General features: G+C 37.0%; 1 protein-coding gene across 4 annotated transcripts in view; it reads right to left on the minus strand.

The window, feature by feature from the left end:
* Positions 1-15,387, minus strand: part of MYO3B (myosin IIIB) — a 289,387-nt gene that overhangs the window by 62,679 nt on the left and 211,321 nt on the right. For all 4 annotated transcript variants that reach the window (XM_087949748.1, XM_087949749.1, XM_087949750.1 and 1 more), the window contains 2 exons: positions 12,366-12,480; positions 552-609 (listed from right to left, as the gene is read on the minus strand). In XM_087949748.1, the coding sequence (XP_087805874.1) occupies positions 552-609; positions 12,366-12,480 (173 nt within the window). The remainder of the gene's footprint in view (positions 1-551; positions 610-12,365; positions 12,481-15,387) is intronic.

The following is a 15,387-nucleotide window of genomic DNA, read 5'->3' on the forward strand; positions in this document are numbered from 1 at the left end:
TGCTTAACATTTCTAAGTACATCATCCAAGGGATTTTGTTTTTTTAATCTTACATATGCTCAGCAGAGCTACTGGCAAAAACTGTACATTTTCTTCATTTCATCCTTGCAACATCAAATGGTAAGCAGCAAAAATTGGATCAGACTTCAAAGACAGCTGTGCTCCCAGTCACACAGCGACTCCTCCATTTCACATATTGAATTCAAACAGGATATCAAAGTGCTACCAAGAACCTCAGGTCCTTGTGAAAAAAAAAAAAGAGAGAGGATCTCACATCTGTAGAAAGTGAAGTGCGCAGACAAATCACCTCAGGGACCAGCTAACATTTATTCACAGCAGCAGATTTCCAGCCTTTTGATTCCGTTGTTCACTTGTACCTCCCTGTCTTTCTACAGAACAAAAGTTCTTAGCAAGCAGGGCTTTGTCTCCGAGACTTGAAAATATTCCTAATGGTTTCATATTCTGACAGTTGTGCCAAGTAACCGTGAACATGCCTCTGAACTGTAGATTTAGGGATCTCATATCATTTTAGAATCTGAATGTCACACTACCTTGCTTGTTTGTTTTTCAAGAAAGCACTGCATTGCATGAGGACTGCTATTTTTCTGCCTGAAACAAGAAAAAAAAATGTTTTTTTTTCTTCTTCTTAAGCCAGCATTAACTTCTATGTCATTTCCATTCTGATTACTGTATTCCCTTTAAGTTTAATCCCTTGATAATAAATTCTCGCAACATAGTTATTATATTTCTAAAGATTTTACTTAAAGATGTTACATTTATTTCTTTTCTTTGAGGGAGATTTTCAAAAGTGACAACTGTGTGTGGAATGTTCTGCCATAAATTTAAAGAAACGTTTCCTTATTTTAAAAGCATTGGCTGCAAACCAAAAGGGGAAGTTGTTTTCTGCTTGCAGATTTGCTCATTTACATATTTCTATTCTCACTGGCTATCAAAGAAAGAAGTCACTTTTGAAAGCGATTGTTGTTTCTAGCTGGCCTCTTCAGCAGACACCTGCTGCCTCCCCCACCCCTCTTAAATCACAAAGATTGGGGAATTCAAGCTGATGTGTCCTTTGCTCTCAGGTCATTCACTACATGAAATCTCGCAGTTACATATTATCTGCTAACTAATTCCAGAGGACACAAAAGAATCCTCCCCCCCCCCCCCACACACACACTCTTTGACTGAGAAACTATCTGGAACTTATAATAAACACCATTATAACTTTTTATTTACAGATACAGTAACATTGAAAATACTGTAATTTGCCATTGCTAAAAAGCACATTAAAACTTTAGCTTTACAATAATTCAGACCTTTTGCTCATAGGCTACTCTGTGACTCATGGACTCTGTTCATTCAAAACTCTACACCTCGTGTTCTTTTTTTTCACTCACACTACACACCTAACAACAGTGGATTTCAACACTGGGTTCACATACAAGTCTATCGAGGAAGCCAATAATGACCTGCTTCACAGAGACTACTAAACCATACATCAAGATTTTCAATGCTCTAAATCCATCAAGCATAAGGCACAACCACAGCAGAAGTATAATTTAGCTTTGAGGTGCAGACAACTTATCTGATCAAGGACCAGACTATTCACCATTGTCAACATATTGAAAACTGCAATCTAAAAGTTCAGGAGAGCTGGAACCAATCTGGGCATGAGATTTTAAGGGATGAATAAAATGTTTTTTGCCCCCTAATCCTGCCCCTAACATACTCCCAAATGGCCAAGATATATAGATTGCTTGGTGAATAACAAATGACTTGTAAATCACCCTCAGTCCATGTGGTTTTTACATTTTACAGTTTTTACATTCTTGGTTTAGCATAGTGTAGAGCCTCAGCAATGAGAAAGGGAGATTATAAGACTAGCTGAAAAGCTATTTTCCATTACTGTTCAGATTTAGAAATCGGTGCTTGATTATTCTTTTTTAAAAACCCTCTCTTCAATCATTTCTTTGTTCCCAGATCCTTCACCATTTGGAAAGCCCTTTTCTGAATTCTATGCTCCTATTCACAAACTCCAAAATAGCACTTGTTTTTAGCAGTACATCACACTGCGACATGTGATCAGCTAGCACTCGGAGCCTTTTACCTATATAGTGCCAAGACAGATCTTGCCCATCCTATATGTAGACCTTTCGTTTGTCCTACTGACATGCACAAGCCTGTCTAAATCTTTTTTTCTCTCCTCTATGTTAATAGTCATCCCTCTATGTCATCTGCATACTTGATAATCACATATTCCTACAATAAACTGGAAAATGGCTCTGTTACACTATTAGTAAATAAGCTGTTGTGATTGAGCTCTCATTCCTTGCCCCAGTTCCTGATCACCTAGCAGTTCGAAAGCATGCAAATCCTTATTAGAAGAAGGATATATCTGGACAAGATGGGCGGCACACAAATTTAATAAATATATATACATCCTCTACCAAGTGTAAAACATACTGGGTTTATGTAAACATGTGAATTGCGCTCATGGGTCATTGTAACTTGACTACATGTTCCATTCATCCCTTACAGGGCCATAATAATTTGGCAAATGAGGGCAACTGGTATGAAATTAGATCTCTGCTTATGTGTGCTTAGGTCTAGTAATGAAGGGCTAATAGTTCACGTAAGTCAAGTTAATCGTAAATGTACCAAATTTTTCAGCAATTTCTTTCAGAGGCGGCCTAATAGAAATACCCCTAGGATGAAAAACCAATATTCCAATATCCCAGGCTTTATATATATTTGCTTAGTGCAATGACATCTGTTTTGCTATAGTATTTATTTAAAAATTCATGGAGAAGACTCCAATCGTGTCGTCTTTCCCATGCAACCACCCCAAATATAATTGGATGAAAAAAAGATATATAATTGGCTCTACCTTTCTGCATTAATAGTGCCATAAAATAAAATACAATCATATAAGAATGCATAATAATATAATAATAGTGCAATAATATAAGAGACCTATTTGGTATAGTGGTTAGGGCATTAGGCTAAAAACCAGGAGACTGAATTCTAGTCTACCTTAGGCACAAAGCCAGTTGGGTGTTCTTGGACCAGTCATGTTCTCTCAATGGCAAACCACTTCTGAAAAACCTTGTCAAGAAAACTGCAGGGACTTGATCAGGAGTCACACAAAGAAAATAACTGATTCAAAAGCACACACACACACACACACACACATGTACACAGGCAAGTCCTATTAACAAGTAGTTTTCATGGGACTGATATCAATCACATTTCTTGGCAGATGTTATTAATAGCAGACCAAGCCTCTATTTCTACTTATGCAAGCAATGGTAAACATATTTCTTATATTCACTTTTACCACGCCAAACCTTACATATTTTCATCATACTGTAATAACCCAATCCCCTTTAACTGTCATTTTTCAAATCTTTTTAGCCTCTTTCTTTGTAAGAAAAGTGCTTCATAATCCATATTTAATCTGCAGGCCTTTTCTTCATCTTTTTACTTTGATCTCTTTAGCTTTAAAAAAACCTTAAAACAATAGTTACTCTTCACAGATAAGTTTCCTTTGTTGGGATTCAAAATTGACTCTGCTGCCCCAGATCCCTAAGTTTCAACCATTCAACCAATGATCACAGCTACTTTGTTTGGGCTGTAAAATATAGACCACCACCAAATGGGAGCAAAGAGTTAAAGTTTCATTTCTTTGCTACCATCTCAGGGGTGTTCAGAGTTTTGCAGATTTTCCTGATCTGGTAAAAAAAAACAACCATACACAGTAGAAAGAGCAAGATTTTAAGCATTATTCATTTTTTCATTGTTGGTCATTAGCTTGTCAGGGAGGTGGCAAGGGGGGATTATGGGATTCAAAGAAACCAGGCAAAGTACTTGGCTTTGGGAAAACACACCACCTTTTCAGGTCTGCCATATCACCCAAGGACAATCCTTTACAGAGTTAGCTCATTGGTGCTTTTCAGAACTGAGATTGTTGTGAAGTTTAAAAATGTAGTGAACGGATGGAGTAAATATTGTCAGATGCTGCAAAACTCTGGACACCCCCCGTGATGGTAGCAAAGAAATAAAATTTTAACTCCGTGCTTCCGTAGTGAAAGGATTTGCTGGTGACATCACCATTGCCCAGGGCTTACCCAGTTGGTGGCTCCTTTTGCACCCCCGTGAAATTGTCCACCGAAGTGGTATCCATTTATCTACTTGCAGTCACCCACTTTTGAACCACTGGGTCGGCAGGAGCTGGAGCCTGTGATGGAAGCTCACCCCACCCCACTGCTGCAGTGGGTCTCAAACACAAGCCTGCCAATCGTCAGCCCAGCGTTTTAACCTCGTGAGCCATTGTGCTCCCTTAGTCCTTGATGTATGACCTGTTTTCCTTATTACCTTCTGGGAGGAGGCTTCGTGGTATCCAAAGCAGAACATTCAGTTGCAGTTTTGTTCCATAAAGCATCAACCTTGTGAACTCTCAAGTTACCTCTTTCCGCTACGTATTCAAAATGGACACTGATTAGTGTGTGTGTGTGTGTATGTGTGTGTTTATGGTGCAGGTATATATTTATGTATGTATTTAGCATGTGTATATGTGTGCTATGTACCCTGTTTCTCCAACAATATGGCCTCCCCCAATAGGAAGTCCCAGCATGTTTTATAGGCATAAAATGAAATTAAGCCCCTCCCCCCAAATTAAGGCCTATATTAAAACATGCGAAATGGGGGGGAATGGTGGGGGGGCTTGCCATTAGGAAGTACTTTTGTTGCACACCCGGATATGTTGCTGTCTGCGTTGACCCCGATACGAAGTGCCCCACCAACGCCGAGGTCAACATCCAAGCCATCGCCGCCCACCCGCCCGAAGATGCAAGGGGGGGGAATTAAGTCACCCCCCAAAAAGACGGCCTAGCCATTTTTTCAGGGCTCAAAAAAAAAAAAAAAAGACCCGGCCTTATTATATGAGAAACACGGTATGTGTTTGGGTAGATATACACTTTCTCTTGAGTGCAGTCAACAGAATTTCATTTTTAATGTGGGCTAGTGTGCTCCTACTAAAAAAATGACAAAAAAGTTATCTTATTTTATAATTGAGCCTGGAATTATGGTGTTAAATTGTTGCAGTCATCAATCAGGTCACCACAGGGTGTGTGGCTGTTGAAATAAGGTTGTAAGTATTTTTGTGGGGGGTGGGGAGAGGTCCATCATAATGGAAGAGTTGCTGGAGATGTTGAAAAACTACCTGTGTGAAGAAGTACTTTTAAAAATCTTTTAAATTTCCTACTAATCAGCTTCATGAGAGGATCCTTGTTTTCTGTTTCTCCTGTTTCTCCTCCATACTAATTTTCTCCAGTGTTGAAAACCAGACTACAGGATCATCAGTAGAGGGGCTATCCTCTTATATTTTCCAAAGGATGGATGAGTAACATATAGCTACATGGCTCTGGGAGTTACCAAATTTCAACATCAGTAGGATTGGTCAGTGAAGAGAGTTAATAGGAATTGTGAAGTCAAAATATCTGGAGGGCTGAAAGTTGCTCAGCTCTGCTAAAATGTCACAAGTGCTAGTGGTACTATATATCTAAATATAGTAAAATCTTTTTCTCTTCTTTTTTGTTTATTTCACTGTTTATAATTTTATTCCATCCTATCTACATATATCCAAAATCTGTCCTGGAAGATTAGGGCATCTTCTGGAAAAGTGTAAGATAATGTAGGAAGAAAGACCAATTCATAACAATTCTTCTAAGTAACAGAAGCTAATCATAATAATAATTACAATATATACTTCTCCTTCTGAAAGGCAGCATATATATTTAAATAACAACAACAACAACCAGAGGGGGGAGGAGCTGGCGTCGCGACGATATGGCATGCGATCTTGGAGGTCTGAGATAGCTGCCGATATCTTTGCTCCTGGATGGTCCATTTGGATCTAAACCGTCCCGAAGAGATGGTGAATGTAAAGAGTGCATCCTGTTGATCCCAGGGATATCACAAAGTCCCTGGTAGATCCAGGAGAAGCTCTTTTTGCCAGTGGCAAAGAGGCAGCCATTAAAGCTGCTGAAGTTGGGACAGCTCCGAAACCAAAGAGAACGGAAAGAGAAAGTGTGCCGGTTTGGTGAGAACTTTTTCTTTATTTTAAGATTTGAAAGGACACCCTAAGGAAAAGAAAGAATCTGTAAAAGTTTTGACAGAAGTGATTAAGCAGCGATTTTAAACAGGAATGTCAAATTAATATTTTTATTTTTTTTCTCATTGCTGGATTTTCTACACATGATTTTATATTTTGAAACTGGACTGGTTTTTTTTCTTCTTTCACCTGTTCCTTCTCTCCTTTTTGACTTTATAATATTCTAGGCTAGAGACTCCCTTTTAGTCATCTTTTTAAATATATTTTTCCCTTTTTAATTAATTTTTATTATATTTTGTTTGGAAAAGGAGGGGGAAAGTGAAAGCAAAAGAAACTTTGTAACACTGCCAACTAGAGGCTTGGAAATATTCTATTTCTTTTTCTTGACCAGACAAAGCTGAGAAAGAACTGAGACTTCTTTTCAAGGACATTGCCTGTTTGATAAGATAGAGGGAAGAGCATGGGAGAGTATTATTGCAGGTGCTCTTCTGGGTTTCTATCAACAGCTGGAGTCTGGTGTTGAAGCTTATAGAAAAAAAAAGGTGATAAGACTCTGGAGAAGAGAGTTATAAATTTTAACAAAAGCCTTGGATAATCAAACAAGGTGCAGTGTGCTCTTTTTATTTTTTTTAAGCTGTGCTATTTCTTACTTTAACAAATCCCCTTAACAATGATATTAATGTATTTAATACTTGATTGAAAATATGAGAATATATACAATGTAATTGTAATTGAAGACTACAAAATGGAAGCACAAAACAATTTGTAAACCAACTGGCACACTGTATGTATATGTATGGAAGATGGCTTGATGTTTTTATGTTTTGTTTGTCTATGTTCATCTTAAAAACCAATAAAAATTAAAACAACAACAACAACAACAATCACCGCCTACCATTTTGATATGTGACTTGTTTAAATTTGTTACCATCAGTGTAAAGTACAATAAAAGCCAAAACCCAAACATTTCCTTTGAAAAAAGACTTGCTAAACTCAGTGGAGTTTATTTATGTGCAGATATGCTTAGGATTGTGAGGATTGTGATGTATGGGCTCTCCCCCAAATATTTATAGTATGAATCAAATAATCCACATTAGGATTTTACTTCTGTAGGTATATCACAAAAGTAGATCAATGATTAAACTATGAATCGTGTTATTGGGAATTACTATACTGTTAGTCTTGTTATTAGCAAGATTATGAAATCTACAGCATCTGATTTTCTTTTTTCTTTTTAAAGCAATCCATCAATCTTTTCAACTGTACGGGGAGGGGGGGAGAAACCTCCAACCTCCACTATTTCCTTTGATCTGATATGGGAAAAGATTCTGCATATTATGTATGTATCGTGTTAGTTGAGGCTTCTACTACATCTTGACAGGTACAGTGAGCTGTATTGTAATGCTTTGTTTAGAGATACTATAGAATAAATTGAAATGATAAATGGTGCCATCAGTGAATGTAAATCATCAGCTGAAACACAACGTGGACAAAAAAAAAAAGAACCATAGCAAAAGTCTCCTCTTGTGACTACAAACTATGTTATCAGCTGCAGGAAACCAAGCAGTTATCCAAGAGTAAGACTGAAGGGAGTGAGATTCAAGAACTGCTATAGAAGGAAACAGGGACTTTTATCACAAAACATGACATTTTGGCACAAAACATGACATTTAAGGACTACGAATGGCTTGACTATGATCTCCAGGTAGCATCTTTCAAGGTTGCCACCAATTGTGGCAGAAAAATATTAAATACATTGCCCTATGTTTTAGCTGAAATCATGTTAGTTTAATGTAAGTTGAATTAAACTTTAAACTGATCCCAGGTTACAGGCCACTAAGGGGGCCTTTATTTAGTCCTTTATTTCAGTTAATGGGAACTCTCAAATGATACTGCCAAAAGGCAATGATCAACAACAATTACCACTAGAAAAGTTGGAATTGTATAAATATTTTTAAAGCATATTATAACAACATGTTACATAATATTTACAAAAAATGAATTTATTGAATTACCGTAACTAAGAACAAATTTAACTAGATTGATTTACTGTGCATTATTTGGGATAGAAATCCAAAAGAGTTGTGTGATTTGTTGTAAGAGGTGTAAGCTTCATCAGACTATATGCGTACACTGACCATATTTCTGTCAAATATAACACAAATTGAAAAGCCACAACAAGAAGTACTACTAATATAATAATATAATGGAAATTAGAGCTTTATTTATTGATCTTCCTTCATATAGCAAGATGGGAGGTGACTAAAAACTTGTAATTCTTTCATTGGTGATGCCTCTTCTTGGAGAATATCATCCCCAGAGATCCCTCTTTTATACTTTTTTCAATGCTAAGAGAAAGAACTTTTTTATTTCCTGGCATTTTAGTTCTTTCAGAAAGTTTACACTATTTAATTTTGCTGCTGGTTATATGTGAAGTATACATACAGCTGTGCTGTGGTATTTCTTGCTTCTTCTAAACCATTCAGAAAATTTATAAATAGGTAATCTAAAGGTATAATCTAAAGGTGTAATCATTAACTAAAAGGACCCCTGGTAGCACAGTGGTTAGAATGCACTATTACAAGAAACTCTCTGCCCACAGCCGGGAGTGCAATTCTGAAGGGGGTCAAGCTTGACTCAGCTTTCCATTCTTCTGAGATCAGTAAAATGAGGACTCAGATTGTTGGGAGCAATATGCTAACTCCATAAACTGCTCAGAGTGTATTGTAAAACACTATGAAGTGGTATATAACTCTAAGACCTATTGCTATTGCTAAATGTTAACAATATTTAGGGTTTCCGGGTTAGAAAATTGGCAAGGGGGGAGAGAAGAATTATAGAAGGGTGCAAAATTATGTTTGGTGCAGAAAGAGTAAACAGATTTTTTCCCCCCTCTTTAATTAGACTTGAATCTGAAGTTAAGTTGTGAAGTTAGATCGTGGGAGCTATAAAATGAATGTTCATAGTTGTTCATAGTTCCTGGGTCCTCAAGGTGTTGGTAATAATAATAATATGCCTGCCAAGGTATGTTTTAAATTAATAAATGGGAAAGTACCAAGAAAAGCCTTAGGCCTCGCATAATTTGCAGAGACAATTTCATGATGGATATATTCATGATATAAAAAGATTGGAAATCCCCCAATAAGTAGTAGCTATAGGATGAAGTTGCTTACACACAGAACAGGGTGTCAAACTCTATATCATTGAGGGCCATATCAGGGTTATGTCAGGGGACCAGGGTGGGTGTGGCTGGGGTGTGCATGGCCAGCTCAACATCACTTGTGTTGGGGGCGCCTGTGTTGGCTCAGCATTCTGCCAGGGAAAATAGGCTCCCAAGCTCCATGTTGAGCGGCAAAGGCCTCCTGCAACACTCTGCCAGCAAAAACAGAGCTCGGAAGGGCCCAGCTCTGTTTTCAATGGCAGAGAGTTACAGGAGGCTCTCACAGCCAAAAACGGAGCTCAGGGGCCCATTTTCACTGGCAGAAACACCGTGGGCCAGTTCTTTGCTGTTTCCAGGGCAGCCCTGCAGGCCAGTTCTAAGCACCCCATGGGCAGGATCTGGCCCCCAGGCCTTGAGTTTGACACTGCTGACATAGAAGAACAGCCTGCACAAGTATTAAAGGGATGAGGCAAATTAATGGAGAATAAAGTACCAATATCATGGTAACCTCTGTATGAGATATTTCTCATACTGATAAAGGGAATCGCAGATACCAAAACAATGGATAAATGCCGATTGCCTTGCCTTCATGCAAAATACAAGAACCTCCTTTTCGCTGCACAGAAATACAACACACAAACACACACACATACAAGGAAATTAAAGAGAGTTTTGGCAACTATCTGAAAGTACAGTATTTGCTAGAATTTGTCTGAAAGTACAGTATTTGCTAGAATTTGTTAGAATTCTTGTTTCCTTCTAATCCTGCTATTCACAGGATTCTTCCTGTTTTGTTCCTTGGATTAAATCTATTTAGATTGTAAGGAGGGAAGTCTGACAGTCAGTTCTCCAAAAATGAATGAATAATGCCAGGAGTTTTGACTGGATTTACCATTATTTTCAATAAAATTAATAGGATTGTTTTCCAATCACGTCTTTAAGAAATTAAAGGCCATTTTGGCTCAGGAAAATTACAATTTGGCTGCAACTTTTGGCAGTTTACAGGGACCACACCAGATCCTAAAATAAAGCTCAAATAGCTGCCAATCTGTATCTCTAACTTTTATAGATTTCCTGTTTCAAAACATTCTGACTCCCAGTGAACTGACAGCTTCATGCTGTTCCTTTCAGACTGTTTTGTTTTCCACCCAGGGAGGGTTTCATCTGCACATGCCCCTTTGATGCTCAATTTAATCAATGGAAAATATCCTCCTGTGGCTAAAATTGCAATTTTTTTGCAGCCATTCAAGGGCAAAGGTAACGTGACACTGTTAAACTGAATTTGCTAATTATGTCCTACTAAAGATGGATTCCCTTTGCACCTAGAAGTTCAGACATTTATTATTTGCCTGAGAGATGGCTAGGAGTATAGTAGAGAGATTTGTGCATAAGTCTAACCAGTGGTGGGATTCAGATTTTTTGTACTAATGGTTCTGTGGGCGTGGCTTTGTGGGCATGGCAGGGGAAGGATACTGTAAAATCTCCAGTCAGAGGTGGCATTTGCCGGTTCTCTGAACTATTCAAAATTTCCACTACCGGTTCCCCAGAACTGGTCAGAACCTGCTGAAAACCATCTCTGAGTCTAACTCTCTTTGGCAAATGTCTGAGGCATTTTGGTAATATACTGTATACTTCCCTGGGCAAAAAGTGGGAGAAGATGGAGATGAAGCAATGTTTGTTGTCTTTCAGAAGCTGACAAAAAGTTGCAAATCTAATCTGTATTTTCTGCTTCTGCTTATATTATTTAATTATGCTTAAAAAGGCTATAGCCCTACTCCCCTCTTGTCAGTGAGTAAGCCTAAATTAATTTAAACTCACATTTAATATTGCTATTTATAAGATGGCAATGGGCAAATACAACATTTTCTAAACATTTTACAGGAAAAAGTGCTTCCATAGATAGGTTAAATATTGGCTCAAAAAAGGAGGGATTGAGAAAAATGGGAGAGCCTATTGCTGTTTGTCTGACAAGATATTTGTTTCAATATCCGTAAGGAGACTTCAATAATTGCTTCACTGCCATATCTTTTTCAGGCATTGGAACTTTACTTTTCCTCATTGCACATGTTCAAGATCCACTCTCTGGAATAAAATTTGAAGATACTCTGAGAAAAGAGGGCAGAAAGAATTAACTGCCTCGTGTTCATTGAGCAGAAATTGCTTCTATTTATAGAAACACCTCACTGCATTCTGTCCTGCGTTAGAGGCAAATACATAATATGAAATTTGCTGGTGTTCTATAAGGTTTAATAGGACAGCAGCCAGGAAAAAAAATGTGATAGAGTGCTGAAGAAGAATTTTTTACATTCTACAATTTTCAAGTAATAAAAGGCTGATATAACAAGTTACTTACCACATAACTTTTCTCAAGGAGAAAGAATTATGCCATCTAATGAGAAGCTAGAGCACATTGCCTTAATGTTTTGCCTCTGGCAGTCTTGAAGGGTAATCTTCCTAACATTCCTATGGGAGACCAGAGCTACTCTTTGGTTCAGGTGAGGTGTAGACTGTGGCTCATGTTCTACGTATGGCTCTTTTTAGTGGAAGTCTTTGCCTTTCATATTCCCTTTTAGTTAATAGACCAGGACTTTTGAATGTATTAACACTTCTTTTTAATTAATAGAACACACACAGCTGTTACTCTTAACGCTGGCAAATTTTGTGCTATGGCTTGTTGAGTCCACCAAATGGCATTTCAAGAACCAGGTTAGTGATCTTAAGTGATTTAGATCCTGAGCTTTAAACAGGTTACTGCCAAGATGACTTTTATTATTGTTTTGTTTGCTTCATTACAGTATATACTGTACTTAGTTTTGACTGGCCAATGATTATAATAAAAATTACATAGATTGGTTAATTATCTCAAGTATAAAACTAAGTCGTTGATATGTGAATGCTACAAATCATATTCACAAACTTGCATGAATAGACACATCTTTCAAAAACAGAGTCCAATTGCAGCTCATGATGAATATAGTTGCTCAGGACCTATCCTGAGTTGTCTCACCAGCAAGGTAAGTAATAGGAAAGAAAATGTCTCCCTCTGCGTACTTTCTCTCTATATTCTTTTTGAACAGAATAATTAAAACTTACCCATTTTCTTCGTATCTGAGATTGGAATCGAAACCCACTGATTCCACATCTGTTTGATAGCCAATACTGTTCTTCCATCTTCTATAATTTTTGCGTGTTAAATATCCCCTGAAGGCTAAGCAAGCATCAGCAAAAAAGAAGATTAAAAATGGAGCAGCATTATCTGACATTTTGCGACATACAGAATACTCTTTATTCAACTCTTTATAGAAAGAAACAAATTCAGATTTGTTTCAGTTCTGAAGCCTCTGGCTGCAATCACCCTCCAGGCTACAAAGTTTACTGACCATTACAAATGAATGGCATTGCCAAAGATCTGATCTGAGAACAGCTTCAGATGGATTTTTTTCAGCAAGCTATTTTTTGGAGAAAACTGAATCACCATTTATTTGACTCATCCTAAGCATCTGCCGGGCAAATATTTTTTTATTTTATCTGTTTTAGTATACTTTCATCCTTCCTTTTCTTCAAAGAATTCTAGAAAATGCATGAATTTAAATACTGAGTAATTAAGGGCTTACCTCTGTATATTATAAAGCAAAAGTATCTCACCTGTGTCACCTGAGCAAGTGATGTTGGAGCTAAGAATAGCCACTGATATGATATCTAACTAATTCCAATCATTCATATTTCAGGGGTTGTACAAACATAGGATAGGAGCAACTGACTTTCTGTTCTCCAGAAGTTTTGAACTTTAGCATCTATAATCTCTTGTCCATAGAGTTGAAGGAATTGTGGAAATAGATGACAATTCGATATCAAAGCATCCTGAGGATGTCAAGTCACCTACTATTATCTATTATTATAGAGATGGCTCTGAACAATACCTCAGCAGGCAAGCTGGATAACCTTGGTCCACTTACTCATTCTCAAGTCTTAGGAAACAAGCAAGAACAAAACCTTATCAAGAAAGCTTCAGGGATTTGTCCAGGCACTCACCAGGAGTCAAAAATAACAAAATAAAATAAACCTATTCCATGCCCAATACCTCATGACCCAATATGTCAAGAACTGAGCTCCAATGATTCTGATCAAGACTAATCCCTTCTTTCAAGAAGAAACAAACTCATCGTGGAGAATTAACTTTGTTGAGGATTCACCCAGAAAGGTTAATTTTAGCTAAAATTTTAATCAGCAAAATCTCAGATAAGCATCAATAGAGACAGAACTGAATTCTAACTGAGGAAACAGCCTTTCACATACGAAAAGCAAAGTTGTAATGCAGATCCTATAGAAGAGAATATTTGTAGCTCAGGGTTGAACTGTCCTTGGTGCTCTCTGAGTTTGGTTGTTTTCTTGCAGATGTTTCATTATCCAACTAGGTAGCATCATCAGTGCAATGAAACATCTGCAAGAAAACAATCAAATTCAGAGAGCACCACTGTAGCACAGTTCCTAAAAATTTATAGAGAGTTTATTGTAAAGTTCTTGTGTCTTTGAAAGCAGCTGTATAAAATGTGTCACAATGTACACATTGTCCACAATGTGGCTCAAATCTGATAGAAAAAAATGGGCCATTTATGCTTTAAATTAAACAACCTTCCAGTGAGCTCTAGGCCAGGTAATATAGACATATCATTTTTGGAAAGAACAAATAGATGAGAGATGACTGGACAACTAAAATGCTTTTCTTTATTCCCTTCAACAAAGAGATATAAAACAGGCTGGTCAATTTTATGTTGGTATTTTAGAGACAATCATAAAATGTTTTTAAGTACTTTGAACACAATGGAGTAATTATCAAAAATCAGCATGGATTCATCAGTCTTGATAGAACAATTTTTCTCCTTTTTCAAAAATAAGTTAACTGCCTTAATAGATGATGGAATATATATTATATTTTCATTTGGCATGACTTTCTAATTTCTAATTAAATAAGAGGCTGGATGGCATGACAATTAAGAGGATACAAAAATTATATACCTATTGCTCATTAGTGATATGCAGTCCGGGGTTCTTTATTTTTCATTTTTATTAATGACTACTGGGAAGAAGTAGAGGGAATGCTTATTCAGTTTGCATATGATACAATGTTGGGTGGGGCACTGGGGTAGCTAATTCCTTGGAAGACAAAAATAAAAGTAAAAATGATTTTAATAGAGAAGTGGTAAATAAAACAGCATGAGCTTTAACAAATAAATAGAGAATTATGCATTACAAACAGGAATGGGAGTCCCTGGACTGGCAATATTATTGTGAAAATGATATTGTGCTGCACATAAAAAGGAGGTTGGGCTTCTATCTCATGATTGTGGCACTATCTTGATTTTTCTGATCCCCTGACATGGACACTCTTATTTGCAGAGGGCAGGCCTACATTTTTATGGAAAACTATTATGCTGGCAACTCCAGGAGCACCAAGAACCAACTTCTGAGTGGGGCAGCCTTTATTTTCTTCTAATGTATATTTTCTTCCAACCAATAAGAGTTCTTGACAGTTTGTTTCTAGATGACTATTTAAAATCCTGTTTTTGAGATTGGGACTAGAGAATGATAAGAATTGCCTTCTTTGGCACACTGCAGCATATATCAAATACTCAACAGAAGCCTGTATTTTTCTGATGCTGCATTCTAACAATGGAACATAATCCCCAAATCTATTAATGTGATTTTTTTTAAAAAAAGGTTTCTTGTAGGCAATCGTTAAAACTTATTTCATTTGTTAAAACTTTTAATAAAACAGAATTGCATCTCTTATTATACTACTATCACTTGCCTTCTTTGCTTGCTACTTTATCCTTTTATTGTTGTAGTCTTTATAAGATGCCTCAAAGAGTATTTGATCAAAGAGAAGATTTTTTTTAAAAAAAGGAACCAACTATTTGGAAATAATACCATAACTGAACATCAATAGATCATTAATGTGTTTTAAAAAGCTAAGACAAATGTGTAATATTTTAGAAAAATGTATCAATATTCCTAAATATAATATAAAAGTTTTTAAAAGCTGCCTTATGAACTGAACCGGGGCATTTTCAACTCTTAAGAGATTCCTCAAATACTTCACTGAAGTTAAGCAGTA

The sequence above is a fragment of the Notechis scutatus genome, chromosome 1, assembly GCF_049901735.1.
Source record: "Notechis scutatus isolate UNSWTSFEM ecotype Mainland chromosome 1, rNotScu1.2, whole genome shotgun sequence".
Taxonomy (NCBI): Eukaryota; Metazoa; Chordata; class Lepidosauria; order Squamata; family Elapidae; genus Notechis; species Notechis scutatus.